Source organism: Papaver somniferum, unplaced genomic scaffold, assembly GCF_003573695.1.
Source record: "Papaver somniferum cultivar HN1 unplaced genomic scaffold, ASM357369v1 unplaced-scaffold_158, whole genome shotgun sequence".
NCBI classification, from domain to species: domain Eukaryota; kingdom Viridiplantae; phylum Streptophyta; class Magnoliopsida; order Ranunculales; family Papaveraceae; genus Papaver; species Papaver somniferum.
Genome location: NW_020625264.1, coordinates 1,951,362 through 1,964,502, shown reverse-complemented (window position 1 = coordinate 1,964,502; position 13,141 = coordinate 1,951,362). Strand labels below are relative to the sequence as shown.

Sequence of the window (13,141 nt, the reverse complement as noted above, 5' to 3'; positions counted from 1 at the left end):
CAAAGATGAAATGAAATCCTAATTAAAACCTCATCTTTACTGAGAACTCGCCGTCGCCGCCACAACCACTACATCACATATGGTTGACAAAGCTTACTCTGAATACCAACAGAACTGGCCCCATTAATGCCTATTAAGAGTTAATGATGGAAACCTTTTCTTCTTCAGAAACCAACACCATCGTTGGTTTAGAACTGAGAATGAGGAATTACCCTGAATATCAACATAACCAGCACTATTAATGCCGATTGAGAACTGATGATTGAAACCTGTTCTTTTTCAGAAACCAGCACCATTGTTGGTTTAGAACTGAAAATGAGAAATGGGTGTAAGGGATGTGTACAAGATGCATAGGATGGGTATAAGGGAGGAGATCTATGAGATGGTGGTAAAGCAATTGTTTGATGCAGATTTTATGAGAATCTAGGTGGTCGCAAGATGGTTTTGATTGATGAAATTGGTTGGTAGATTCGCCATAAGATGGGTGTAAGAGATGTATCAGATCTTTAAATTAAGATGAGATGAGATGAGATAAGGGAAATACAAAAGGGGATATTTTCTTCAAATCAAGAAGTTGAACATAGATATGAGAAGAAAGGGATTCAAGCCACGGCTGAGAGATGGGTAAAATAAGGGGATGTCTCTTCAAATCAATAAATTGAAGATAAAGATAGGAAGATAGAGATTCAAGCCATGGATGAGATAGAGGAAAATAGAAACTAAATTAGGGACATAAATTAACTGAACGATGAAATCCTTGCTCGGATCTAGTCAAGAGACTAAATCCGAGCAAGAAAAGAGACGGATGTGTGGAAGCGCTGGGGTCTGAAAAGGATAGAGAGAGGAAGTTTTTCTAGCCAAACTTGAAAACAGAAAACATAAAGATTGTATCAAAACAACTGAAATCACATTTTTCTTGATTTCGGTACAACTGAAGTAGTTCTTTTGAACAAATTTTCTCAGCCATCTAGCTGATTTTGGAGACACTAAAATCATATTTTTTTCTTGTCAGGATTTGTGGAGAATCTGAAAGAAAATTTAATAATATATTATTACATAATTTAATTAGTCCGGAGCAAGACATGCTCCCTGAGCCATTATCTAAATTATGACCTGAAATATATTCTGTCACACGGATTCCAAAATTTACTTGTGAAAACTGAAAAAACCAAAAATCTGTTCATGACACACAAATCTCGTATGGCATCTCAAGAATTTCCCCTGTCACACAAATCTCACGTATGAACCGGAATTTTTCACACCTGACTTATCTAAAACTTGCCGCGGCAACCTTAAATCTTCACCAAACCACACAAAATCTATTCATGACTGGATATCTAGCATTACGTCCAAAAATTGCTAGCCATAATCCGCACTAGTCTATAACCTGCCCATCAAATACGCTATCAATAATCAGATTTTCTTAGTCATTAGTAAAAGGGGTGCACACTGATTTAAGACCTGTTCGATTGTTAAACCAATAGACATGACAGGACACTCACCTAGGGGTACAGCATACACCATGTTTGTTTATTTTTGACTCATTTGGGTCTGAGTCTGACTCACAAAAGACCTCTCAGAACAAAAGACAAATTTAGAAAGGGGCACAACATAGTCTACTGTAGTCAATCTTATATATCCTGAAAGCACTTGTTATGCACCAAAATTGGCCATTGCGCAGCTTGTATTCCAAATTATTAGGAAATGCAACATTTTAATTATTCATTCATTACCCAAATGGAGGAGTATGGAAGTGAATGAAATTAAAGTAAGGATAGGACTACTGAGTACACACTTTAGTCTTTTGATAATTGAGACCAGTACCAGTACGCATGGTTGAAAGAAATCACAGGGTAGGACAGAAAGTAGACAAATAATTTCGCCCGTTGGTTTGTCATACTTTTGTACTGCATTCGGATTTCTCAACGCCTGTTGGTTGAATAATTGAACAGGTCTCTAAACAATCGACTGTAATGAACTGTTCTTGATAGAGGAAATTACTTCGAACCATAAAGTTGATATACAGATGGAGAAATTCAAACCCTAGTAATACTTCCTTACCAATGTAAGATGCATTGGTAAACGCACTGAAGACTTCAAATGCTTAATTTCTCTCTAAACAGTGGCTAGTATAAAATCCATTCTATGCTCTGGGGTGGATACCAATAACATACTACCATTGTGGGCTCAAATATTTTGCATCACCTGAAACCCCAATCCCCCAGCAATCAAAGTAGTTCATGAAATAAAAAGGTTTTATTAAACACTCATCGCGGATTATCTAGTGTGTTCGGAAATTTCACTCCCACATAAACCAAATTACCGAAAAGTTTCTTCAGGATCTTAGGCTACCTATACAGTATGATGGTATTATTCTCAACAAGTAAACCCAGATGCCAGAGCAGCAATAGTTTAGTAATTTCCATTTATTACCAAGAAAAAAACACAATAAACAAACATGAAATGCAAATTCTGCTAAGTGATAATTGGTGTATCGTAAATGAAATAAAAGAAGGATAGGACTGAAGCCTAGTTAGAAATTGGGGATTCGACAAATGTACGAGTATTATACGTTTTTGTAAAATCCAGATCCGGTTCAAAATTCGGTCAACGGGGCGTGATTCGTCAGTAATTCGGAACGGCAAAAGTATGTGTATAACGGTTCTGAAAATTTGGTTCTATATATAACAAATGATTTGTATTTATAAGATCATAGACCAATTTTTATGCATATGTGTGAGTTATTTAAAGAACAAATAAACTTAATATGGTGATATTAACAATACATACAACATTAGTCATTCAAGAGGACGTGATATGGTGGTTTAGATGCTTGGTTAGTGAGATTGAGATCTCTCTCACCATCAAATCTCTTCAGTCACCCAAAAAGTGCGGCCTTTAATAACGTAAAAACTAAAGAGTTTCCGGCGAATTGAACGGAAATATCATTCGGAATGCATAAAGTTTGTGAACGATTCGCGAATAATCCGAGAATGCCTCATAATACGCATATTAGGTTCGGTGTTGCAAACGTACAAGAGTAAGATGATAAAATTCGTGATATGAAAAAATTCGCGAACTTAGTAACTGGGGACTGAAGTACTCCTTCCTTTGAATTAAAGTAAGGATAGGACTACACATACTGACCTGATAATGACAAGAGTACTCTTGCCTTTGATAATTGAGACCAGTGTGTAGCTGAAAGTCAGAAGACTCTTGTGTTGCTTTTGATAATTGTACGCGTGGTTGAAACGAGTCGCAGGGCACGACAGAAGTCACGGGCCGGGTACATGTGTTTTGATAATGTTTTTCAATCTTCTACAAATTGATGGAAACCACAGACTCCGATAACACATTCCTACGAACACTTTTCTTAAGCTTCTCCATTTTGTTCTCTCATCATTATATCCTGTTGAGTTTCAATCATCTACATAGTTTCCCATAACTAGAATCACTTACAAATAATCAATCATCAACAAACACAAACTTAAGATCCTATATTCCATTTGCTTTCTTCAATTCATCCTGTTAGTTTTTTTCGTTTCTTGAAATCATTTACTTGTTATTATGGCGTTGGAAGAGATCTTCGTTACCGGTGCCACAGGGTTCATGAAAAAATTGGTTGCTGTTGCTTCCACAAAAATTGGTAGGACTGGGGCTATAGATAAACATCTGCAAAAGCTTAAGGATAGTTTGGAGATGATCGCGGCTGTAACATCTGATGCTGAAAAGAAGCAGGTGACAGACAAAGTCCTGCTGCTCTGGTTGTCTTAAAGAATTTGATTTTATAATTTGATACTCAAATTGGCACTGCCCACTTTGAATTAGTCAATTTCTAGGGCTTGGTTTGTAAAATTTGTTAGAGTTCTGCTAAAATATTGAGGTCATGGACTCATGGTGATGTTTATGTTGTTTACTAGTCGTCAAGGATCATCTAAAACAGCAAGAATTACTTTGGAGACATATTAGACCTCAACTGAATAAAATAGAAGCTGTCGCAAGTGCTCCAGTTGTAAACAATGAAGTGGGAAGGCCAAAGAGCTGAATTTGAATCAATCGATTTCCTGCACAGGTGACTATCTGGCTCATGAGTTCCATGGATTTTATAATTTCTGAGAAATGCCTACATGTTAGTACAAATGTCGATTACGTAGCTTAGTTTGGACTGAGGATCGTTAATGACTCTCAGTTCTTTCTGTTTGCAGCTAGAAATAACTGTTTTCTTCTTAGCAACTTCTTAGCATTGAGCGATTGCTTCCCCTATTAGCAGCACATGCACGTGCTTTAGTCATTAGTCGCTTCTGCGAGTCCTTTTTCTTTTCTCATACTGTGTGAGTGGTTGATGAAATAGTAAATGGCTTAATTTTGGTAGATGCTAGATAGATAGTAAAGTCCCTAGCTACTTAGGTAGCTAGCATTGTTACTTATTTTGATTTTCACTAATGATGAACCTATATATATGTAGTTGAGTTGAACGGTTGTTTTCCATTTTTTTTTTCTATTACACTAAATTAAACGGTTGTTGCATGTATTTGTTGTCATACATATTGCAGTGGAGATGGGAAAGTGCTGTCCTGGGCTCTTGCTTCTTCTTACTTCTTATTCTCACTCGACACAATGTAAGTGACCAAGATATACACGTCATAAATGATTGATTGTCACTGATTCGTGTGCTCATTACAATGTCATATGTTACCTTATTGCTTCTATTAAACCAGTTTAAAGAAGGCTAACCTTACCCTTTCCAATCATCACTAGGGCTGCATTAACGAGTAAGTACCAGTGTCTATCGTATACTTTCATGAATATTTGTATTATAAAACAACTGAACACCTCGTAGTGACAAGAGTAAGATTATCTCCATAGCCATTGATCTTGCAAACTAGTTAGGCTTTGATTACATGGCATTTATTCCTTTTTGTTTAATGTCAGGGAACTTCCACCAACGTCAATTAGTCCGCCAAGGTGGTCGAGAAACAAATTAAATCCCTGGATGAAAAGACTCGTCCCAGTTCAGTTGACCGAGAAAAATAAAAAATAAAAATCTCTGGTCACCCGATATGATATTTTAGCTTCTTCTTCTATGGAAAATTCAGAGTAATCAATCGAGTCTCTGGATCTGCGGAGGTAGCATGTTTATCTTGGTATGGTTGAGCAGATTTTTTGTTCTTTTTTTTAAATTACAAACTTATTAAATATTGGAAAAAATATATATAATTAACTATCAGAAAATAAATGTACCCACCTGCTCCATGTCATCTTGTCATGAAAATCAACCCACAAGGTACAATATTATCAGATTTAATATGCACCGCCTTATGGGTGGAGTTTCAACATGCATATAAATAATATCTTTGATCTGCACACTCATAAATGCTAGAAAATTTTCTTTGATCTGTATGAATTTAAAAATAACCCGTAACGTGATCCAGAGTGTATGTTATAAATATACCTCATGGCCAGCCCATATATATAATTATTTTATTTTATCCAGACTAGGCTCTACACTGGGTAGTCACGTGTACAGCTAGCTGTTTTTCCCTTTAGTACACACTCGAGTTTCTATCTTCTCTCTATATATAGAGAGAGCTAATTTCCTATATCACTTACTCGTAATCAATCATCAACGAACACAAGCTTAATATCATATAATCCATTTGCTTTCTTCTTCCATCCATTCTGTTATCTTTTTTTGTTTTCTTAAACTCATTTACTTGTTATTATGGCGCTGGAAGAGATCTTTGTTACCGGTGCCACAGGGTTCATGAAAAGATTGGTTTATGTTGCTGCCAAAAAAATTGGAAAAGCTGGGGCTATAGATAAAGATCTGGAAAAGCTCAAGGATAAGCTGGAGATGATCGGGGCTGTAACATCTGATGCTGAAAAGAAGCAGGTGAAAGACAAAGTCGTGCTGCTCTGGTTGAGAAGGCTCCAAGACGTTGCATATGACGTTGACGACCTTTTGGATGAAATTTCTTACGAAGTTATGCGTGGAAACACAGAGAAGGTAACAATCCCATCTAAAGTTGTATTTGGTTTGGAAATAGCAGAAAGAATCAAAACCATTAATCATGAATTAGATGGAATTGCTAAGGACAACGCTATGTTTCAGTTGGAGCATAGCGTTGAAGCTGATCAAAGTATTGATCAATTAGACCGAACGACACATTCTTTTATAGGTGATTTTAAAATTGTTGGTAGGGAGAAAGATACATCTCGCATACTAGAAACCTTGTTGATGATTGACCCTTCATCGTCATCATCTGCTAATTTTAGTCCACAAGTCATTTCAATAGTGGGTATGGGGGGAATTGGGAAAACGACCCTGGCGCAATCGGTATACAAAGACAACTCCATTGAGAGAAGCTTTGAACCAAGAGCGTGGGTCTGTATTTCCGATGATTTTGATATCTTTCTAATTTTAAGAAAGATTCTAGAGTCCTTCACTGGAGAAGCATGTGCCTTGTCTAATGTCCATGTTTTGGTAAGGAAAGTCCATGAGAAGATTAGTGGGAAGAAATATCTGTTAGTATTAGACGATCTATGGAACGAGAATGCCGAAGACTGGGAGAAACTCAAAGGTTATTTGAGCGGGGGTGCTCAAGGGAGCAAGATACTAGTAACTACCCGTAAAGAAAAGGTTGCATCTATTGTTAGGGGTACAATTCCACCATACAATCTTACAACCTTATGTAATCAAGAATGCTGGTTAATTATTAAGAATAGAGCCTTTTCTCCTGGCGGAGCAGTTGAAACTCTAACTATGTCAAACATAGGAGAGGAGATATCTAGAAAATGTGCTGGTTTACCACTAGCAGCTAATTTTCTCGGCGGTCTTATGCGCTTGAAAAGAAAGGAATCCGATTGGTTGGCAATTAGAGACGATGACGTTTTCAATACACCTGAAAATCCAAACAGGATTATACTAATATTGAAATTGAGTTATGATCATTTACCATCCCATTTGAAAAAGTGTTTCTCATATTGTTGTTTATTTCCCAAAGATTGGGAATTTCATAGAGAAACATTGATTCGCCTGTGGATAGCCGAAGGATTCATTCATCCATCTACTGGAGGAAATCAAAACTCACTCGAAGCTATTGGTAATGATTACTTCCTTAGTTTGCTGTCTAGTTCTTTCTTTCAAGTTGTATACAAAGATGACATATTAGGTGACATTGAATCGTGTAAAATGCATGATTTAGTGCATGATCTTGCGCTAAGTGTAGTTGGCAGTCATGAATTCGCAACTCTGAATACAAGTGAAATGGAAAATGAAGTATCTCAAGTTCGTCGGCTACGGTTAATCATGAAAGGAAAACCACCAATTTTGTTTGATGCATTAAACAGTGCAACAAAATTGCGCACGATTTTTATCCAAAAAGAAGGTTTTTTTTTTCCTAGTCAACTGAGTAACAAGCGTCCTCGTGTAATACATCAGCTAGTTGGTGCTGGTACTTTTTGGATAACTACTTCTATTACTTCTATATCTTTTTCGGCTTTCAAGTTCAAACACATAAGGTACCTTGACCTCAGTTATTCTAATTTTGAAGATGTTCATGCTGAGTCCATTTATCAACTCTACCATCTCCAAACTCTCGACCTTTCTTTTTCCAAAAATGTTCAAAACATTCTTAGAGAAGGAATTGGTTCTTTGATTAATTTGCGACATCTAAATCTCCATTGTTCAGACGCCATACTTCTACCAGATTCTGTTACGATGCTCACCAATTTGCAGAGTTTAAATATCTGGGGTTGTGAGGATATTAGTGTGTTACCCACAAATATTGGGCATCTCCAAAATCTATCATCCCTTAATATTTCATCTACACGTATCTCAGAGATACCCGATTCAACCACTCTCCTCTCTAATTTAACGGAGTTCGATTGCTTCGATTGCTTGAAACTAACATCACTACCTCTTAATTTTGGAGCTTTGACACAACTAAGGTCACTTGACTTGAAAGGTACTGAAATAACAGAATTGCCCGAGTCTTTGACCAGCAATATCTGTAAATTAGAGTCTGTGAGTTTTGAATTTGGTTTCAAGCTTCCCAAAGACATAAAGAATTGGGTGGAACTGAGAGGTTTGGAGTACAAGGGAGGTAAAGATGATGTAATAATGCCAAGAGGTATTGAAAAGCTAACTCGCCTTGAAGTATTATTGCCTTACCTGGTGAGCAAAGAAGATGTCTCCATTGATACCTGCAGCTATATTTCAAGTACTTCTTCTATCCATGAATTAGCAGATCTGAACTCTCTTCGGAAGTTAGAGATATGGAATCTAGAGAATGTGAGTGGGGGTAAAACGGAGGCAACGAGGGCAAAGTTAAAAGACAGGAAAAACATTCAATATTTGAAGCTACAATGGGGACGCAATATAAAAGAAGAAGAAGTGGTTGTTAATAATTCTTTTATGGTACTGGAAGGTCTTCAACCTCACCCGCATTTGGAGGAATTGTCTATCCAAGGTTTCCCTGGTTTAAAGCTTCCGAAGTGGCTGAGATCATCTTCTTGTCTTCCTAATTTAGTGAAATTGGAGTTTTACGACTGCGACAGTTGTACAAAATTAGTAGGCCTGGGTCAACTCCCTTGTCTCCAGGTACTTCAAATAGAATATATGGATTCAGTCAAGTGTTTAGGTGAGGAGTTTTATTACCAGAAAGAAGAAGAAGACAACAAAGCTTCTGAAAATGCAATATCTACAACAAGAACATTATTCCCTTCCTTAACCAAGTTCACCATCCATAAGTTGGAAAATCTAGAAGAATGGTTTGCACCTGATAATTCCTTCCCTTGCCTTGAGAAAGTAGAGATCAGTGATTGCGATAATTTGACATCTATACCAGATTTACAATTATGGACCTCTCATCTCAGAATATTAACCATAAGGGATTGCCGAAAATTGGAAAAGGAACCTATGAGATATTATTTCAAAAAATACCTCCCGTCTGTTGAATTCATAACACCTGCTGGTTACTTCTCCGATGATTCGATGTTCTCCTCCGATGATTCGATGTAGGAGTAGAAGTAAATCAACTTGCTTAGCTACAATTTATATCAACCAATAACACCAATAAATAGGTACTACACCGTCTCATTCTCTCTTTTTCTTTTTTCAATTCTAATGAAAAGAAAATACTTGTATAAAATGATCATATTGCAATTTTGTGATTTCTGTAGGATTCAATTTGAACTTGTCAAGGTTAAAATACGTGCGTCGCGAGGTGGATGAGTCTATTGTCCTATCTTCTTCCTTGAACAACAACATTAAGAATCTACATTTCAGTTTTGTATTTTTAAATTTCCTTAAAAGAGTCTAATGTTTTGGACTCTTTTCCTGCTCTTTCAATTGTGTAGTTTTTCCCTGTTCTGGGTTTTTTATTCAAGTTATCTTTGATTCAGAGGACACCCGAAAAGTGATTCCATGATGGCCAAACTGTGGCTTTCTTTGAGAGTATCTATACTGAAAGAGGAAAAAGAGTGCTAAACGGATGATCACACTTCAATATTTATCTAATTATTTAGTATCAGGGAACTTCCTGATCCTCCATTACCATTAGTCCGTTTCATGTTAATTTTTTTTCATTTTTCCGTCAAAATTCTATACAGATTTGTCCAAAATATATTTCTGATCTAAATTGTTAGCTACTCCAATCTCTTCGATAAACCCAAATTTTTATGTGGAAATATCTGAGAAACGACTCCAATCTTTTCCATAAACCCATCATCAAAATCGTGTATCTTTTTATATAATAAAGGGACCCCAAAAATGTCCACATGGTGGAATTACGATCATTCTGTTATGTGGTCAGCATTATTAGACATGCCATCGCCATGTCATTACACACCCTTTCATAATAGGCAAGAATGAACCGTTGCCTAATACACCAAGTATCACACTGTTTGGAAGAACAAAGAGAAAAGTAGTCTCTGTTTGTAAAACAAAACATATAAAAATTAATTCGCACTTATTCGTCACTGCTATGATGAGGATGACAACATCTAGCTCATATCAACTTACAGAAATGAAAAGATTCATTTGGTTGAGAAAGAGACCAACATTTTAAGTTACGATAAACATGAAAAGATACAAGTTACAGGTAAAAACGTTTTGGATATGAACGTAACAACACCATTTCAAATTCAAGCCGCCCTTTTGCAGAGTATATAATTAGGGAAACTCATCATTGGTATTATCTAAAAATAATGGCTGAGAAAAGGGAATGATAATTGGATCATCATGCACATGTGCAATTTATCATAATCGGGTTCTTACTGCTCATCAATTTCAATTTTACCCTTGACGTTGACAAAATTATATCTATTCTTTTCTTGATATTCGATCGGCGATCATATATATATATATATATATATATGTAAGGCAGCAATGGGCAGTTGCATAACCTAAATAGACTATAGATATCACTCTGTTTGGATGAACAAAGAGGAACGAAGTCTCCCTTTTGCTAATAAACGTAAAAAATCTATTCGCACCTACTGGTGCTTCCTACAATTTCCGAGATCAATCCCTCCGAGTTTACTATGAAGATGATGCCAACAAGTAATTAACTCTTTTCCGGTTAGAAAAAGGAAGAGTTTCATTCCTGTACAAAGAGACACATAACATTTACATCAGGATGAACATGACAAGATACAGGTTAAAGCTATACGGAGACACCATTTCAACAACAGGTGAAAGGAATTTGGTCAAGAAAGCAAGAAACACCTTTTCGAATTTCATTTTTGTCTTGGATAAGAATGCTCTTTCACCAATCGTCCAAAATTTAATCACCCATGTTCATCACCAACAGGTAACAACGTTTTGGTTACGAGAGTAAGATCCACCTTTTCAGATTTCATTTTTGTCTTGGATAAGAAGTATCCTTTCACCAATCGTGCAAAATCCGATCGCCTAAGTCCATCCAAGGTTGCCGCCTGTCGGTTGGGGATATATATAAGTAGGGAAGCATTCATTATTTCATTTTGAAATAAAAATAAAAATAATTCTGGATTCACGCCAGAGAAAAAACATCCACTTTTTCACTGCATTCGTTTCCTTAACGACAGTTTGGTACTCAAACAATTACAAGTCTGCTTAGTTATTTTGCGATAAAAAAGTAGGTCAGAAGCTTTTATTGGTCATTACAAAAAAATTCAATTAATCGTTTAATATTCAGATTTTACGTGTTAATTTGACGAAGGGTATTTTACTTATCCTACAGAAACGAGGTAATAGCAGAGCATCAGAGGATATTCAGGATGCAAACGCAAGGGCCTCGAGGTTAACACCATCAGTAAAAAGAAGCGACACAACAAATGGAAACATGCATCACATATTTTCTTATCAAATGGTTCTCAAGAATGGAAAGGTTATCCGTTAAACCACATCCCAAGAACTCGGCAATTACCCAACCCAACACATACCAACCAGTTCGTCAAGACGAAATGGAAATTGATAATGCTATGCATAACTAGGAAAAAATCTCTAATACATAAATTTTTGATATTAGAATAGGAAATAATGATGAATTATTGGATGAACAACGCAGAGATATTATCATCGACCAAAAGGGATCTGGGTTAAAGTTTTAAAGAAGAAAATCGAATTTCATTCGACTTTTATGGCAATGCAGAATATCCTTTAATGTTTCCGTATGATGAAGATGGATGCACCATAAATATACCGAAGGCCCCTCAAGCTTACAATCGGGGATGTTCTGCATTTAGACATGTGCACGACAACTAGCAAATGAAGGCATTATTATAATTCAGGGAGATGGTCGGTTCCAACAAAAGTCTAGACTGAGATAGGTTAGAAAAAGCGAAAACAAATCACATCTAAGGACACATTCACGAAGCATAAATCATGTTTTTCTGATAGATTTTCATATCTCCATATATTTTTGATGATAAATCAGATCCATTCTCCGATAGTATATAAAAGTTTATTATTGCTTTTTAAATGCGGACGCTTTAGACACTCCCGGTACCTATGCACCGGATAAGATGCTTCTATATATGTATATACCGAAAACACTTGTTTGCCATTGCAGTTGTATTTCAAATGAAGCTAGTGTCTCTCAACAAAAAAAATTAGGAGAGATAATATTTTATTCATTACTAAAGTGGAGCATAGAACAAATAAATTATTAGGAGATACAACATGCTTCAAAAAAAAAATAGAAAAATAAAATAAATGCAAAATGCACTGATATGGGGCCATGACCGACCTAGGTACAGGTCTCTTAAGAGATATTCATGAATGAATTTAAAGTAAGGATAGGACTATTGACTACAGCCTTAAGAGTGCTGTTTCCTTTGATAATTGATACCAGTACGTGTGGTTGAAAGAAGTCACAGGATACGAAAAAAATAGACAAATAATTTCTCTGCTGGCTTGTTATACTTTTGTACTGTTTTGTGTGAATGCAGTCGGATTTTTCAAGCCTGTTGGTTGAATAATTGATCAATTATTCATGAATAGTTCTCTAAATAATTGTAATTAACTGTTCAAGACCTGACATAGGAAATTACTTCGAGCCATAAAGTTGATATACAGGTGGTGTGGTTGGAGAAATACAAACCCTAGTAATGTTTTCTTACCAGTCATATTGTCAGATCAAGAATTGGTTGAGAAAATCAAAGCCGTAATAATGAAATTGTATGGTTATGTGATATCACGGCGGTCCCTAACATGCGCAAAGCTAGTATCAAATCCATTCTTTGCTCTGGAGTTACCATGTACAAAGCTAATAACATATACTACCTTCCGCAACTAAGTTTGAATCTCCGTGACATTTAGTAATTTCTATTAGTTACGCAAAAAAAAAAAGTTCTGCTGAGTAAACCACATGAAGCAAAACCAAAACTAAGCACAATTTGGTTGATCCAGGCAATCTGTTAATTCAATAAGCATTCTAAGAGCATCCGAATATGACGGATTATATATATACACTAACCATGCATAACGCATTGATACGATTTTTTTACAGTTTCATTTGTACTGCCCATTCAACCTGCACCACAAAAACAATGGAATCATTGAATTCGTTTCTTAGTTATTGCATTCTGAGGAAATTGAGTTCTAATTTGCATTCGACCTGCACCACAAAAACAATGGACTTGAATTATGTTGTCA

At 36.1% G+C, this 13,141-nt stretch overlaps 1 protein-coding gene across 9 annotated transcripts; it reads left to right on the top strand.

Annotated features, from left to right (window-relative positions):
* Positions 1–3,360: 3,360 nt before the first annotated feature.
* LOC113337178 (putative disease resistance protein RGA3) lies at positions 3,361–9,406 on the top strand. 9 transcript variants are annotated; one of them, XM_026582883.1, is made up of 7 exons: positions 3,361–3,738; positions 3,921–4,072; positions 4,554–4,619; positions 4,759–4,772; positions 4,933–5,144; positions 5,738–9,084; positions 9,184–9,406. In XM_026582883.1, the coding sequence occupies exons 5-6, from the start codon at positions 5,133–5,135 to the stop codon at positions 9,020–9,022; spliced, it is 3,297 nt and encodes a 1,098-aa protein (XP_026438668.1). In that variant the 5' UTR covers positions 3,361–3,738; positions 3,921–4,072; positions 4,554–4,619; positions 4,759–4,772; positions 4,933–5,132; the 3' UTR covers positions 9,023–9,084; positions 9,184–9,406. The 9 variants fall into 9 exon arrangements, with proteins under 9 accessions (XP_026438668.1, XP_026438667.1, XP_026438665.1 ...); XM_026582882.1 differs by having other exon boundaries at positions 4,719–4,772; XM_026582880.1 differs by lacking the exon at positions 4,759–4,772.
* Positions 9,407–13,141: the final 3,735 nt, after the last annotated feature.

Coding starts and splice junctions, on each gene's coding strand:
- LOC113337178 (XM_026582876.1), top strand. CDS start 5,723: ATGGCGCTGGAAGAGATCTTTGTTACCGGTGCCACAGGGTTCATGAAA.